Below are 17,333 nucleotides of genomic sequence, written 5' to 3'. Positions count from 1 at the left end.
AGATAATTATAATAATATAAAAATATTACAAAATTACATATTCTAAACTAAAATTGTATTAATTAAATATTAATGTAAAATTGTATTAGATTAGTTCATATTGTATTCTCTATACTAAGTAAGTGGCAGCATGATGTTGTTTATAGATCTTAACTTGTTTTTAACCTTGAACATTCATATTTGGTCTGTAAGGGTTTAATTTAACTTTGTAACTTACCGTTAACTACTCTACCATTCCAGTGATTATTCCATCATAATAGTACTAGTATCAGTATTCATAAGGTTGAATATATGTTTTAAAACTTCTCCCTCCTCAGTTCCCTTAATAATCAAGAGTCCACATTCTGTAACATCCATCAGTGATTGTACATCATCACATTCAGCTGACAAAACTGTGAAACATGAACATTCAAGTTTGCGTGAAAAAAGTGTCATAGGCAAAAAGCTGCTGGACAAGGATACAAACGTACAAGAGATCACATGACCATGATGTCAGAGCATCATGTGATCAGCTAGGAATTCAGGGCCTGTGTTTTACTTTGGTTTGTGTCTCTCTGCCATCACCGTAGTGTGTCCAGTGAACTCGGCTCACGGTGCGGTAAGGTCGCGGGCGTGAGGCACTCCTGTGGTGTTTAAGCTCCAAGCGGTGCCTTAGATCTACGCTAGGGGAGGCAGGAATCGAGGAGAAAAGCTTCGGGGTCCAGAGACCTGGGCAGTTAAGAGGGAAAAGTATTCAGAGGACTCCTGATGTTGCTGAATCCGGGAGAATCGCCATTACAGTCCATCTGCTGCCGGACACACAGATCATAACTGATGTAACCTACTGCAAAACAAACTGAGATAAACATAGATTGGAGGAAAGGCCATTTTTAAGATAAAGAGAAAAGATCATATATACAGCTAAAATATTTTATAAAATACAATGCATAATGCATTTAATCAATCATTTAAAATGTACATATGCACTACAGTTCAAAAGATGTTTTTGAAAGAAGTCTCTTCTGGTCACCAAGGCTGCATATATTTAACCAAAAATACAGTAAAATTGTGAAATATTTTTACAATTTCAAATAACTGTTTTCTACTTGAATATATTTTAAAATGCAATTTATTTCTGTGATGCGAAGCTGAATATTCAGCATCATTACGCCAGTCTTCAGTGTCACATGATCTTCAGAAATCATTCGAATATGCTGATTTGCTGCTCAAGTTTTTTTTCTCTCAATCTTTTGATCAATTTAATGCATTCTTGCTGAAGAAACATATTCATTTCTTTCTTTCTTAAAAAATGAATAAATAAAAAACAAAATTATTGACTCCAAACTTTTGAACAGTAGTGTATAAAAATAGGTTATACTGAACAAAAAGCAACTCCATACTTGGTTACCTGTAGGTTAACAGGGTCCGGTGTGTTTAGTTCTTGGTAGCGCTGTGGCACTGAGGCAGGAGAAGGCTGCTGACTATCTAGAAGAGACTGACAGATTAGTTCTCACACAGCTAGGGGGCAGAATAGAGCAGTGAGACAAGAGCAGCATAGACAATAAACATAGGCTGTGTCCCAATTTGTGCACACTTTTGCAGTGTGACAGAACTGCGGCATATAATTTTGCCCGGACACGCAAATTCTGTTGTTTGCATTTTATGTAAGCATTATCATCGAAATGCATTAATGTCATTCTAAGTTCATATCAATACACGAGTCACTTGGATGCACTTTAAAAACCTACACAAAATAAAATAACATAAAGACACCTTTGAAATACTATGTTTAATGTACTATGATATAGTTCTGTTTATAATTAAAAATAATATTCACTACTGTTCAGAAGTTTGGTAACATTTGTTTTTAAATGTTATGAAAAAAAGTCTGCTGTCCAAGGCTGCATTTATTTGATTAAAAATACAGTAGAAACAGTAATATTATGAAATATTATTATAGTTTAATAATATATTTTAAAATGTAATTTATTCAAAGCTGAATCTTCAGCATCATTACTCCAGTCTTCAGTGTCACATGATCCTTCAGAAATCATTCTAATATGCTGATTTGCTGCTCAAGAAACATTTATTAATATTAATGATGAAAACAATTGTGCTGCTTAATATTTTTGTGGATACCAACATATATCTTATTTACAGGATTCTTTGATGAATAGAAAGTTCAAACTAACAGCATTTATCTGAAAATAGGAATGTTCTTATTCTAATATTCTAATTCACAAGATTGGGACACAGCTTTTACTTACCTATTTACTATTTACTTACTATTGTGACATTATAGCTTTAGCATCAATGTCAAACCGTTTTCTGAGATAGTTGGTTTATTGCTGATCCAAAATGGTCTACTAGCCCAGACAGGTCCCAATGAGCTGGTATTCTTCCTTGTCAACCATTTCAACTAGTTTGGAACAGCTAGAAACTAGCTAACTTGTTCCCAGGTGCATTTTCCAGTAGATTCTTTTAAAACATTCAAATTTAATGTTGCTTGATGCTTTGACAATTGATAAAAACAGTGAGGACGCAGACGCCAGACGCATTTATACCTGTTATTTACAGTATATATGAAGAATATACAACATTACAGTCCAGTTCACAACAGACATATACAGTGTTTTGCTGTAGGCCGTGTACTGTATACACATGCATATGACAGCAGACAGGGACATGAATAACAGTCTGCCCTCAAAAAGTGTTTTGCATTTGCACAAAGTGTCTGTTTTCAGTAACACACAGTAGAAAACACATTCATCTACGACTCCAGCTAGTGCAGACGTCGCAGCGCGACATGAATGAGAGAAAATCAAAGAGAAAGTGATGCGGGAAGCAAGAAGCATTTGACAGGTTCCCTAAAATTGGCCGTCGGACTGAATGAGATGGCGACACACTGGGATTCAGATTTTGGAGCAGTGATGTCATGATCATGTGATCATGTGCAAACGTGTTTGTGTGCTTCAGGCCTCAGGTGTGCAGGTGCGACAGAGAGGAGGTCTCACATGGTTTCTGTCCTGATTCGAAAACAACACCCCTAAAACTGCTTTATCTGATCACAGATAATTACATAAAGCCCTCTGGATGAACCAAAACAAACTGAATCAGTTTCACCCGTTTATCAGTCCCAGATTTGACTTCAGTGCAGGAAACCAGCATAAAACAGCAAGAATAGAGAAAAGTTCCTCTTTAATACCTTTTAAAGATCGCCACCTAATTATAGTTGTAATATTAGATCTACAAGTCACAAACAGAGCGCTAAACTAAAACTAACACTTCAATTTCATGCAATACTGAGGCCTGTGTGAGCAATAATGAATTAAACACTGAATTGGGATCAGAATTGAGTCTTTCTATAATAGCGGTGACGTTTCCATGAAAAGTTTTTTTTTTTTTTCATGATTTACTGAAACTCAAGAAACAAATCCAATAGTAAAATAGCTAACTGTTAAAATATGAAATAAATTGTATATATATATATATATATATATATAGTATATATAATTCTAGTATAAAAATTTATGAAATGTATATTATAAATATATTTTTATTTATTATATATAATTATTTATATTTTATACTAGAATTAAATATTATTAAAAAAACATTTTGTTTTACATAGGAAAAATCACAGCAATTGCAGAAGAACCCATTTATTTAAAAATAAATATTCGAAAATGTATTTAGCAAAAAACCAGCAGTTAAAAAACGGCATGCAGGGAAATCATGGCAGGCTCGGGTTGAGGGTTTGATACCTGTCAAATGCTTCAAGCACTGTGTGATGTGTTGTAGGTTGGTGTGGGTCTGATATGGCTCTAGAAGGACAGTCAAGTGTGTGGCCTGTCAGTGTCACACAAGACGTTTAATGGGAGGGCACAGGCACCTCATGAAATACAGCAATTTTTGGAAAGAAAAAACATTTAACAGATGTCTGGGCCCATGCACGTCCCTTTCTAAGTGACGCTTTCTGCGCTATTTGGCAGCTTGTTATTTGGCTGTGAGTTTTGGAGTATGGTGTCTTGCCAAAATGTGAATGTGTAAGGGGAAAAACAACAACAAAAACATCAATGCAACTGATAAAATGGCAACAAACGAAAGAGAACACTAACTAGACAGGACATTAGCACTGCATCTGTTATACTGCAAATCACTGCTGCAGATCATATGTGCTGTAAAAAAAACGTTGCAATGTTATTGGCCACCTTTAGACAGCTGACAATGAATGATATTCCCTGAGAATTTAGTCATCTAGACAATAGCATCACTTCATCATTAACATACATTCAATGCAGCGTCACTGTTCCTGTAAGCACTCATTTATGAGTTCACATCTGACCCAATCTGATCTTAACTGCAAATTAAAATGGTGTCTTATATTTCTATAAACGTGACTCAACTATTTTTGCACACTCACCATTACATGGGATGGGCCACATTTACGCTGTTTATCCACTGGATGGCACTGTGACTTTGGCTATGCTTGGAATAGCATACTGCAGTATGCATGCAGTACACAGTATGTAACACAAAAAAGTTGATGTCCTACTGCATTTTCCCACTTTATTGACTAATTTCACAAGATTTTAAAGGAATAGTTCGACCAAAAATGAAAATTGGGTATGCTATTATGGACTTGTATTTTGGCCATAAGTGAAGGTTTAGAGTTTAAAATGCCTTAATGATGGATTTGTTTCTTACAAACATGCAGCTTTTTGCTTCACAAGACTTTAATTGATGGACTGGAGTGGTGTGGATTACTTGTGGATTATTGTGATGTTTTTATCAGCTGTTATTCTGACGGCACCCATTCACTGCAGAGGATCCATTGGTGAGCAAGTGATATAATTCTACATTTCTCCAAATCTGATGAAGAAACAAACTCATCTACATCTTGGATGACCTGAGAATGAGTAAACTGTCAGTAAAGTAATTTTTTATCAGTGTATTATTTAAAAACAGTATGCAATGTGCGTTATATACTATATTAGTATTCTATTCCAAATATAGCCAACTTTCTCAGATACTCATACTGCAATCAGCATTTCATATAAAATCTTGTTGTTACAAATCAACCACTTAATTGACTCTCAGTGTTCAAATCATGTGACAATCACACATTCACTCTCATACACACCAACAACTCATGACCAAATCCGATTCGGTTAACATTACAGCTTGTTGAATCTGTCTTAAAGTCCCTCATTCGTGTAATTGAACAGTCCGTGCGCTCAGATCGGGACAGAGAACACAGTGTCCTGAGAACTGATCAACAGTCTCTTTTGAAGAAGGCCGGGCCACTTGTGCTCCATTAAATCCCTGAGTTAAAAAAAAAAAAACGAAAACACTTCCCAAAACATTCAAACACAGAAACCAGTGTGTGTCCTCCTCTCTGCGGCACCCGTCAGTAGCGGGGATGCTGGGAGCCGTAGTTTCTGGGATACAAAGGGCTGTAGGTGGACGAAGGGGGCGTGTAGCGGGACGTAGAGCGCTGGAAGTGGCTGGGAAGGGGGCGGGAGTGGGACGAGCTCCACATGGAGCGGCGACTGGCCAATAGGGGCGAGCGGTAGGGCGAGGAAGGGGCGGAGCCTGGGGAATAGTGCGACTCACTTGCATAGCGACGGGCCAGGAGGTTGGTGTAAGTGTGCGGTTCGACGACGTATGCCCGGACGCCCATCGTCCAATGGCGGTACGGCATGGTTGGGGGCGTCCAGGAGGATGAGGAAGACGATGCGGGAGACGAAGGGGCCTCCAGGGAAGGTGGGCTGTTGGGGGCGGATGGCTGGGTGGGTGTGGTGGGCGAGGTGATGGCGGCTGCTGCTGTAAGGACCTCGGTAATTGTCAAAGGGGTGTCGGGAAGGGACGGGACTGGCGTTCTACTTACTTTGGGTGTGCTTCTCCTCAGCCGGGACGTTTTTCCCATGCGGGGCCGGTGCGACTGCTCTTGGTCGAACTCCAGGTCTTCCAGTTTCTGCGTGAGAGCGAGTTTTTGCTGGATGGCCATGCGGAGGAGAGAGTTCAGCGTCTTTTTCTCATCCTCCGCCGCCGCGAGTTGTCTCTGCATCTCGTCCAGCTGAGACACATACTCATCACACCTGATCAGAGAGAAAGGAGAAATTAGTATTTGGGCTGCACAATTAATCGAAACAAAACTGATTATTTAAATAAATAATTATAATCTGGTGTTTTCAGTGTCTTAGTAAATGTTGCATATAATGTGCATTTGGGAATGCAATATGTGAAAACCATCTTTCCAAAGTTGTAATTAGAAGTGCTTATAAACTGCCTGCATGTTGACAACAAAAGAAAAGATTTAAAGGGCTTTCTGTGGTTTTAAAATAAAAACTAGATAGTTCAACATAAAATAATAATAATAATAATTTTTTATTAAATTTAGTTTTTTTTTATTTTACAGTGAAATATTACAATTGTATTTTTTCATTTTTTTATTTAGTAACAATATTAATAATTTATATATTTCTTAGGTTTAATATTTTTATTTAGTAGTAGTAAAAATTATTATATATATATATATATATTATTAAATAGTCATATTGATAAATAACAAAAAAATTTATTTATTTAAAAAAACGTGGTTTTCAGTCAAAAGCTTCAAAAGCTGGATGTTGTAACATTTGAACAGTTGTACTGACTTTTTTATTTTACAGTGAAATATTATAATAGGAATATTTTTAGTTTTGTTTCTTTTTTATATAGTAGTAGTAGTAATAATAATAAGAAAATCTAAAATTAGCAATTACATTTTTCTGCATCACACATCCCTAATTAGTAAACATCCACTCTGATGTGCTGTGAAAGCTCTGGTTGGCTCATTATTCAGTCATCTGTCCACCTGATTTTGCCCTGAACAGCAAAAATAATCCAAATCACAGATGGAAAAAAATGCTCATCTTGTCAGATATTGCTTCAACTGCAGTCTCAAAGCTCGTATATGATGCTGTCAGCATCCTGCACCAGTGGACATTGTAAAGCAATGTTGGAGAAGTAACTAACTTAAACAGAATCTTCGCAGTATGACAACTGGAAAATACTAAATACTTTTCCAGTACCAAGCTACTTTTCCCAACGAGTAGTTGTGTAGTGCAACAAAATGCAATTTTTGTCACTTTGGATTGTACACTCGCTCCTAAAATGTGCTTCTGTGTAAATAATGATTTATTTTGGAGTATTGGTTCGTTTGTATGGTTCATTGAAATGCTCTGCAAACAAATGAATTTTGAGTATAGTGTTACGTTGAGTATTTCTCACCGTGTGGCGAACATGGCTCTGAGGGAAGAGAAGGTGGCCGCGTCCTCTTTCAAGGCCTTTAGCTCGTTCCTCAGCTTCATCATGGTCTCAGTCACCATTGTCTTCTCGTTCTCGTATTTACTCTTCAGGTTGGCCAGAGCCCCCTCAGCCGTCTGTGAGCATTACAACCAACAAACAACTAGTTCTGCCAACAATAAGTTAATTAAGCACTGCTGATATAATATAGACCACATAAGAAAGCACTGATTCATTACGACCATTGAAGGTGTTTTCTGAAAAGAATGCAATTTGATTTTTCTAAATAAAAAACACATGGTTACACATGGATTATAATAGCAGCCCTGCTCAACATCATGTTCGTTTTGATATATGGGATATATTTACCAAATAATTGCTCTGGTTTAAAGGCCTTCTTTAAGAATACCTTATTGAATTCATGATCTAATTTCATTCAGTGAACTGTTCATTCAACTGAATGCTTGTCGTAGCAGTAACTAAGAACTCCTCTTGTGTGTGTTTGCACATAATAATGGATGTGGTAATTACTTTGCGGCCCATAGAGTACAGCACTTTCTTTATGGTGTGGGATCTATAAATCGCAATGTCCATTAATCATCTCTGGCCTGGAAGGGTCATACAACATGCTTTATATCACACAGTGGCCAACAAAGAGAAAGAAATGATGTGTCGGACATAATGGTCCCTTTTCATCAACATTTCATTTTACTGGCTATAGATCAAACGCCTCCGTCTGGGTGCACCGCTCCGCCTGAAATGCCATGTTTTACAAGGTACTGGAGCTTTTAAAAAGAACTAAATGCTAGATTTGCCAATGTTTGCCAGATTAGCGACATCAGATCTTTGACTTTTACTCTGTTTGGTTTAAGGCACTTGTGTTCACAATGTAAGTGGACTTAAAAGGGAACATTGCATGAATGAATCAAACCACAAATAGTGAGGTGGTTGAGTCTGGTTCATTTGTGGGTCCTTTTAGGGTGGACTGAGATCATTTGGGGTGTTCACGCCTTATATCAGCCCAAAACTTGCAGAGGTGTAAAAAAGGGGTATAAAAACACCCTTTAAAAACAAATTATGGTTAGTCATTTAACAGTCTGATCAGACTGTCTGTCCTTGTTTATGTGGACATTTCTTGGCTAGAATAAATAGCAAAGTGGATTAGACTTTATACCGATAGTATAAAAAATCTTTGTATGCAAGACTACTGTAGGCGAATGATAGCAACTCGTGCGAAAAAGTAACGCAGAAGCTACAGAGCAATGCTAATGAGACATCAGATTAAGGTAGCTGGAATACGTTGTAAAGTGGATCAGACTTAATGCTGACAGTTGAAAATCTTGGTTCGCAAAACTACTGTAAGCGAAAGATAGCAATTCAAGTGGAAACTTAAGTTTTACCAAGAAAATATAGAAGCTATAGAGCAACATTAATGAGACATCGGAATAAGTTGCAAAGTGGACCAGACTTGATGCTGATAGTTTAAATTCTTGGTACGCAAGACTATTGTAGGCGAAAGATAGCGACCTATATGGAAATGTAACAGTTTTACAATTTTTACAACTATTGTAGGCGAAGGATGGCAACTAATGTGAAAATTTACGTTTTACCAAGAAATGAGAAGTCAAGAGTAAGTGGCAAAGTGGACCAAGACTTAATGCCAATGGTTAATAATCTTGGTACTCAAGACTACTGTAGGTGCAAAATGTGGAAAAGTAACAGTTCTACCAAGAAATGTAGAAGCTACAGAGTAACATTAATGAGAAGTCAATGTAAGGACTCCCATGGTTCAATACTCACAGGCCTCATGGCAATCAATAGGATGCAGGGTAATAAATAGAGCTGATTAGCCTACCTGCTTGTTGGCTTTGAGCACAAGGCGCAAGGTTGCGATCTGCTCCCTCTTTGTGCTCAGGAGGGACTTGAGCTTGAGAATCTCCTCCATGCAGGCCTCCTTGTCCTTGTCCATCAGCGGGGCGAGTTCGCTAGCGGCCGCTCTCTGGCGGGACAGCTGGAGCGAGCGGTCCACCGCCTTCTGCAAGTGCTTGATCTGGTCGCGGATGATGGCGTTGAGGTGGTGGATGTTGGTGGGTTCACGGCGGAGGTCGGAACCCGTGGCCGACTCGGGTGCTGGGGATGATGATGAAGACGAGGAAGAGGCACTAACGACGGGTGAACCCAGTGGTGTACGGACTGGGCTCTGCTCAGCAGAGAGAGGTTCTTTGGATGGTGAGTCCGACGGGCTACGAGACTCGGCAGACGTTGCGGCGTTAATCGCTGCCAAACGACGTGCGAGACGTGGGGTCAACAGCACACGGTGATCGTCCTGCCCCTTGTGGCCAGGGGTGGAAATGCGCGTTGGCGTTCGGCCCTGCCGGTAGTATTCAAGCGTAACGCGGTTTGGTGTCTCATTGTTGCACAGGCAGACGTGGTGGTAAAGTTGCGCTAACTCCTCACTGAATGTCGCCAGCTCTTCTTGGGCAGTTCCCAGGATTCCCTGCGTCTCCAAGGTTGTGTTATTGGCTGCCCGCAGCTTGCGTTCCAGATTCACCGCCATCTCCCGGCTTTCCCTGCAGCTGCGCTCCAGCTGCACCACTTGCGTCTCCAATGCTTGCAGCTGCGCCTTGCCCTGCTCCTCCGCCCGTGCTCTTGCTTCCACGCACTCATTATATCTATCCTTCACCTCCTTAAGCTCCGCCTTCAGTCCAATCACCTCCGTCACAGCCACCCTGTATTTACATTGCAGCAATTCCAGACTCGGCCCTTCCTGGCCGCTAGGGACGCATGTTGCCTCCTCTTCTTCGTCCTCCTCTTCCCCCTTGGTTTCCTTGCTGCTGCGCTGGCGGCGGAGTTTTCGGAAACACTCACCCAAGCGACTGGCCTTCTCGTGCTGCTCCGTCAGCGCCCCCTGTGTGTGACGGAGCAAAGCCTGTGATTCCTGCAAGCTGTTGAGCAAAGACGCTTTTTCACGTTCCACCTGCGGCAAATAAACAAGTCAACTAATGACTTTATATGGTGTATACTGGTTAGTCCTGATGCTGGTCTAGATGATGAACCATCATAGCCATGAAAAACATCAGTGAAATCTATCTGGTGAGGCAGGTCAACCAACATGGTCTTATTTAACTAATAGATATCACCATACTTTCCTCAGTTGATTAATCACAGTACAGTAAGACAACTGTTTTGTATTACAAGTTTTCTGAAATGTCTAAATATGCAAATTATGCAATTAAATATGCACTAATTTGCATACCTTTTCAGAATAGAAATCTGAACATTGGATGAAGCCAGGTTCAAAATTCTTGTTTCATTTTGTTGACATATTACAGTTAATGTTTTTTACATAGGACTTCTCTGTCTCTTATCACTCTCTCTCTTTCTATATATATTGCATTTATATAGATTTCTGGCTCAGTGCATGAAAAATGGCTTTTAAAGATATACATTGTAATTGAAATCTACAAATGCAAATAGATAAAGTGCAATAAAAGAAACACTTAAATGTGTATTTTGGATGTTTTCTTGCACTAGTCTGAAAAAGAAGACAAAATAGCCAAATGGTTTTGCCTGTAGTGTCCTGACTTAATCTAATGTATGTAAAGGAGCATTTTAATGCTCAGGAGACTTAATGGAGATATGCTTAATTTAATCAACTCTGTCTCATATGTTTCTTCTAAATGAATTTACAAGTGAGTCAGACATGGTCTGTGCATTTTGCACAGTTAATGCATGATCAATGTTAACACATAGATGCAAAGTTCATATGTATGTATATGACTCAAATGAACTTGCACTGTAGGAACAGTGATCTCTTGTGACAGGAAGGATATAAATAAGCTAGTAGCATGGCCCATTAGTGTGTATGGTGGTCTCATATTTCATCCCACGACACTGCAGCATCCCGTTGTAAACAGAACAACGCCTAAACCAATGCAGCAGTCGTTTGTCACTATTTAGGATCTTAAGCATGAAAGATGAGTTTAAAAAGCTTCAAAATAGGGAAATTAAGAGAAAAAAACAACCAAAGGATATATGAAAGAAATATTAAAGAGGTAAATTTATTATACCTCTGGGCTGGCAACATAAAGCTTTGCTGTGTAAAAATGAATGCAGGCTGATAGAAATGTTTCTATAGGTTTACGCTGTTTATATATTCATTATAAGGGTGTGGCTAACATAGGCCCCACCCCTTCATACTGACCTGCTGAAGCTGTTGTCTTAGTTTCAGGTTTTCAGGGCCATTGAGCTCACTAAAGAGGTCAGGGGTCAGAATTTCAGTCTTCCTCAAACTCGATGGCCTGAAGTCTCCGTTCAGTCGGCTCAAAACTGATCCCGCTGCACCTTGAAGCAGATGCCCGTTGCACTTGCCACCGTCTTCGCTGCTGGGCGATGTGGCGGCTGTTGGGGTGGCACTGCCACTAGGTGGCGCTGAGGTCAGGGCGATCAGGTGGGCACAGCCTGAGCTGAAACCCCCATCGCACACGGTTAGATGATGTGCTAATTCCTTGCGCAGAGCATACTTCTGTTCTCGCTCGCTTTTCAGAGAATTCAAAGCCTCCTCCAATTGGGTCTCAGAGATGTCCTTCAGGCGCAGCGCATCTTCTAATTGGCTGTTAAGCAGGGCTGCTTCCTCCTCCAGAACTTTGATTTCATGCTTCAAGCCCTCATACTCCACCTGATAGAACAGAGAATAGCCATTTGTTTTGAATCTGGAAATATCCGAGACTGTTTCTACGTAACCTGCCACAAACAAATACGATGCATAAAGGTTTTACGCCTAGTTTTGAGAATTTATTTTAACATTGAAAGTAATATAATTTAGTGTATGTATGCCATCTGTGACTTAATGGTCAGAAGTTTTTGAAAATGTGTAATGTAAAATAAAAATATAAATACTTATAAGGTTTATAAATATGTATAAAAATAAATGACATTTTATAGTAATTAATTGGTAACAAATTATTTGAATATCAACTTAAATATAAGTATAATTTAAAATATATGTAAAGACTTATAAGTTCATAAATTTATATAAAAATAAAATGTATAGAAATCAATTGGTCAGAAGCTATTTAAATATGAATAAAAAAATAAGTATAATATAATGTAACAAAAATATTTATAAATAGTTCATAAATGTATATAATAACTATTTACATATCAATTTAAATATATGTATAATATAATATAAAAATATGTAAGTACAGTACTTATAAATAAAAAATACTAATACTTATATTTAATAAATTTATATAAAAAGAAATACAATATAAAATAATAAATTCACACGTAATGTTTATAATTTTAATAATAATACTTATAATAGAATTACAGATGGATGGGGAAAATTAAGTCAAAAATAGTAACATTTTGTCTGTCTACTGAATGCATGTTGCATATAATGGAAGCGATCTAATTTTGTATCAGCTAGTTTTCTGTTGTTGTTTTGAAAAATGTATTTGGTGACGACATTATCAACTTACATAATTTTTTTTGCTCTAAGGCCAGTGCAAAGACATTTTTTTCTGGCCTAGGACCTTCTTTTCTTTAGTGGAAATGTGTGTAATGGTTCTAGACTGCTCACCAGAACTGTGTCAGTGTAAAGGGGGTAACTGTGAGTGTGTTTACCTGGTTCTGCTTGAGCGTGGACACCAGTTTCTGCAGCGAGATGTTCTCCTCCTCCAGTTCGGTGTAGTCTTGCAGTAATCTGGCCTCTCTAAATTTATACTCCCTGATCTCTTCTCTCATCCGGCTTCTCTGCAACTCCAACATCTCATTACTCTGAGAGACACAGAGGGGGAAACAGAGAAAGATTTCAACACCAGACCTGAATACGGGGATACATTTGCGATGTCAAACCAATAATGGATTTACGATGTTTATTAAGAGAGAGTTTCTGACCTCTCTCAGCTCCTGTAGGATGGTGCTCAGTCTCTCGTTCTCAGCCTCCGTGCAGGACGCCTGTGATCTGCTGCTCTTCAGCTCGGCCTGCTGCTCAAGTAGGCGGCCCATGTAGTACGCTTCCTTAGTGGCCGACTCCTGCAGCAGTGTCTCCTCATTGGTCTCCCCGTCTTCAGCCACCTTCCTTTGGGTGGTGTACGTCTGGCTGAAGGCCTGAGGAAGAGAAAAAAATGCTTAATTAAGGAATACATTCATGCATTAAATGCATGCAAGAAACACTTTTGGATGCATCACAATTTGTACCTTAAACATAGTAAATAGTGTGCAATATTAGGGTTAGACAATCCCAAATAACAGTGCATTTAATATAGCATGCATTTAAAAAGTATGCATCTGTGCATGTTATTTTGGGCTAACATTTCTCAGAAATCCTTGCATTAAAGATTTTTTCAGTTGTATAATAAAGGGGAGGAATGCAATGCCAACAGTTTTTAATCTAGAAGTGAAATATGAATTCATTTTAAGGCAATGAATTTGGCTAGATGCCAACACTTTTCATGTAAACACAAACCGTACCTGACAAAGCAATCTGTGATTTAGATTTGTGCTTCTAGTAATTCAAAGTGCCCAAAAATACTATTTAAGGTGGATTTTCGAAGTATTTTTACCACTCCTCGTGGTAAGTAAGACCATTGTAGTTTTATGAAATACTAAATCATGTACTAAATCAATAGTGAAGCACATACTTTTAATTGTAATATTTAATTGTAATAAATTCACATCAGTGCTTGAAATCCAGGTTTAAATGTGAAATATCTTGTTTTGCCATTTTTACCAAAAGCATATGCTAAGATGTCCATGCTCTAGTATATACTTAAGATAGATAAGGTCAAATATCAAAGTTTCCTTACCTAAAAAGTAGATTATATGTGTGATCTGAGAGTAACATTTTAGTATTATTTATATACTATGATACTATTAATATTTTAAATTAGCTTTTATTTTTAGATTTTCAGTTTAATTTCAGTTTATTTTTTTTGTAATTTTGTTAAGCGCTTTTGTCATATTTATGTTTTTAAATAGATATTACTATTTAGGTTTAATATATTTTTCTAGCTTTAGCTTTAGCTCAGTTATAGTTATTATTTATTCCCAGTTAATAATTTTATTGCTTCAGTTTAAACTTATTTCAGGTATAGCTGCCAAGGCAACATTTCTAATTTTCACTTAGTTTAAGTTTTTCTTTTTTTCTATTTTATTTCTGCTTTTATTTCCATGAACAAAAATGTTTAATTCTAGTTAATGATAATAACCATGGATTTAATATCTGAAAAACAGACAATTAAGACAAAGATCCTAAAACAGCGAAAGCTGTAAAGTACAGGAGACACCGATTCGGTGACCTCACAATGCGAGGTGAAGTTCAGGCAATATTGTCCATAATCTGGAAGACGTGAGGGGAATAAATGACAACGTGATCTTGCATAAGACACTGAGAAAATCAATGCAGCGCTCAGCCGAGAGAAGCAGAAGCTCATAGTGTGAAAAATCAATTAGGAGGTGTAGTGGAGCTCAACACTCCAGGTATGAGGAATGACAGGAGAAATAACAGACTTATGGAGCAGTGCATCATGGGACAGAACTGATAACAGCATTCAATAGCATGATCGGAGACAGAATGACCGTAGTATTTGCTGAATGCCCGTTTTACTGTGTGAGAGAGAGTCACTGTAATGGAGAGAGAGCCGAATGAGTCTTATTATGCTCTCAGAGGAAGCATGGATGGAGAGCGATGGAGCCTTTCAAACAGACGCATTAGCTGGAAACTGAATCAAGCTCTCCCTCATGGTCAGTCAGTCCTGCTGTGCTGGAAGGAGAACTCTGTGTTTTTTACACAAATATTTTGTAAAAAATTAAATAAAAATAGAAATGTTAATTGTTTGTTCATGGTAGTTCACAATGCATTAATTAATGTCAACAGATCAGGGATATTATCATTAGTTAAAATGAAAACTAAAACCATAAACAAATTTCATTACTTCAAAAAATATATATAAATAAAAAAATAAAAAATAACTAACATAAAATACAATACAATAAAATACAAAATACAATAACAAATATATTAAATAAAATGTAATGCATTACAATAAAATAAAATCGATGAAAAATAATTTTAAGTTGAAGTATTAAAATAACTAAAAATTAAACTTAGTAAAAATATAACGTAAAAAATAATAAAAATGACAAAAACACAAGAAAATTGCTAAAACTTTACAATGAAAATTATAAATATAATTCACTTATAAAATGCTAAAATAAAATTCCCAATATTAACAAAAACTTTAATAGTATATCAATGATACTAAACTGAAAATATTTTAGATTAAAATTTAATTTACATTGGATTAGGAAAATATTATTTATTATTAGTTCAAAATAACACTGAAAAGAAGACACAGATATATTTCTGTGACGTGCCTCAAGACGTCCTGAGACTATATTTAGTCAGTTCAGTAATATGGTGTGATATAATGAGTGACGCACTGGGCCTTTATCACCGGACTCTTATCACGCTTTATTTATCCCACAAATCAGTAACTTGATTGTGACTTGATTGAGACCTTGTGATGTGGAATAAACACAAATTAAATAGACGGTTGTTGTGCTGTATTATAAAAGCATGGCAGCGGGTCAGTAATCTGCACCGGGGTTGAAAGGTTAAATGTTTCGGCTGATCCGAGTCCAGTTCTGGCTGGTTAATTAAAATAATGATAAAATGAATATAAGATAAATAGATTAAAAAGCTAATGTAAATAGCAAAAGCACATAAAAATACTAAAAATATTAATAAAAACTTATATAAATATTACTAACATAACACTGGGCAGTATGCACTCGATTATAGGGAGTATTAGATGTTAACGGCATGAGGAACAGTTGTACATTCATGTATCACATGACAGGAAGCAGACTGGAGAGATTTAGCCCTGAGTCATTGTGATCCACCTCCATACTACACAAATTTAGGATAAAATAAACATGGTGAAAAGTGACCAACGTTTACACTTAATTTACCTCAGTAGCGGTTACTAGACAAGTTTGAGGCGGATATGTGCCAATGGCTTATAAACCAGTTAAAAAAACACATACATAATAATATAAATTATCATATAAAACATCACAATAGTTATTTATCACTAAATGAGTCAGTTTCAAGCATTTTGACTTAATATTTAAATGAATTTAAATGCATAATAGTTATATAAATACACTTGGATGTCTTATTTATATATTAATTATATTTAAATACAATTTAAATCATATTTATATTTGTTTTCGTGAGTATGATGTCATCATACTCCTCCTAATCTTTGTTTGATGTGGCCAAACATTCTAAATGAGTTTATTGTTTCAAGTGAATATGTATATATATATATATATATATATATATACATATATAATATTTAAATATATTTAAACCATAGCTATTAGTTTTTTTTTCTTATGTATGATGTCAACTTTGTTTGACGACGTTTCCAAACATTCCAAAAGAACAAATTGTTTCAAGTAAAGTGAAACTTTGACAGATCTGTCTGACTGACTTGCATAAGACCCACACACACGCACACACACGCACGCACGCACGCACACAAATTTCAAAACATACTTCCAATTTACTTATAATTCATTCAATGCCAAAAAGAACCAATAAAATGCAGCTCGACCTGAATAAAAATGAAATATTTTACCCAATAGTTGTGTATTTTCGTGATTATGACATGCAATACTGATGGCTTTCATCCCAGTCCTTCTTATTATCTGAAGACACTGAAGAATATCGCTCAATGCCAAATTTGTGAGCAATTTCCAGCGCAGAGCTCTGATCTATTAGTCAACGATCAATACAGTTCATTGAGATTTAATAAAGATCCGAAGCAGCCAATTAAAGATGTGCTGTGTGCATTAGCAAAGCCTGCAGTTCTCTTTTTAATCACATATTTTTATTATAACCTTATTCACCTCCATCACAAGAAAAGCTACGATTATTATATGATATAGTTATAAATCAAGCCAGACTTATCACTGTAAATCAATCCACTCTGGAGTTTCGTTTCGCTTTGGATTTTTTGGGGGTTTCAATGACAGTCTTTGTACAA

General features: G+C 36.9%; 1 protein-coding gene across 7 annotated transcripts in view; it reads right to left on the bottom strand.

Moving 5' to 3' along the window:
* Nucleotides 1-109: 109 nt before the first annotated feature.
* LOC107705336 (protein bicaudal D homolog 1) overlaps nucleotides 110-17,333 on the bottom strand; it is a 25,589-nt gene continuing 8,365 nt past the window's right edge. Inside the window, exons 2-9 of one of the 7 annotated variants that reach the window (XM_016508588.1) lie at nucleotides 13,174-13,386; nucleotides 12,901-13,053; nucleotides 11,474-11,947; nucleotides 9,125-10,246; nucleotides 7,255-7,406; nucleotides 5,870-6,080; nucleotides 1,388-1,474; nucleotides 110-788 (exon numbers count right to left, since the gene is read on the bottom strand). In XM_016508588.1, the coding sequence (XP_016364074.1) occupies nucleotides 717-788; nucleotides 1,388-1,474; nucleotides 5,870-6,080; nucleotides 7,255-7,406; nucleotides 9,125-10,246; nucleotides 11,474-11,947; nucleotides 12,901-13,053; nucleotides 13,174-13,386 (2,484 nt within the window). In that variant the 3' untranslated portion in view covers nucleotides 110-716. Of the gene's footprint in view, nucleotides 836-1,387; nucleotides 1,475-4,838; nucleotides 6,081-7,254; nucleotides 7,407-9,124; nucleotides 10,247-11,473; nucleotides 11,948-12,900; nucleotides 13,054-13,173; nucleotides 13,387-17,333 lie in introns of those variants that run through there. The other 6 variants (XM_016508589.1, XM_016508590.1, XM_016508591.1 and 3 more) reach the window with 6 other exon arrangements.

This window comes from Sinocyclocheilus rhinocerous, unplaced genomic scaffold (genome assembly GCF_001515625.1).
Source record: "Sinocyclocheilus rhinocerous isolate Xijiao unplaced genomic scaffold, SAMN03320098_v1.1 scaffold1526, whole genome shotgun sequence".
NCBI lineage: Eukaryota > Metazoa > Chordata > Actinopteri > Cypriniformes > Cyprinidae > Sinocyclocheilus > Sinocyclocheilus rhinocerous.
Note: the sequence above shows the minus strand (reverse complement) of the source record. Positions and strands in the feature narration are given on the sequence as shown.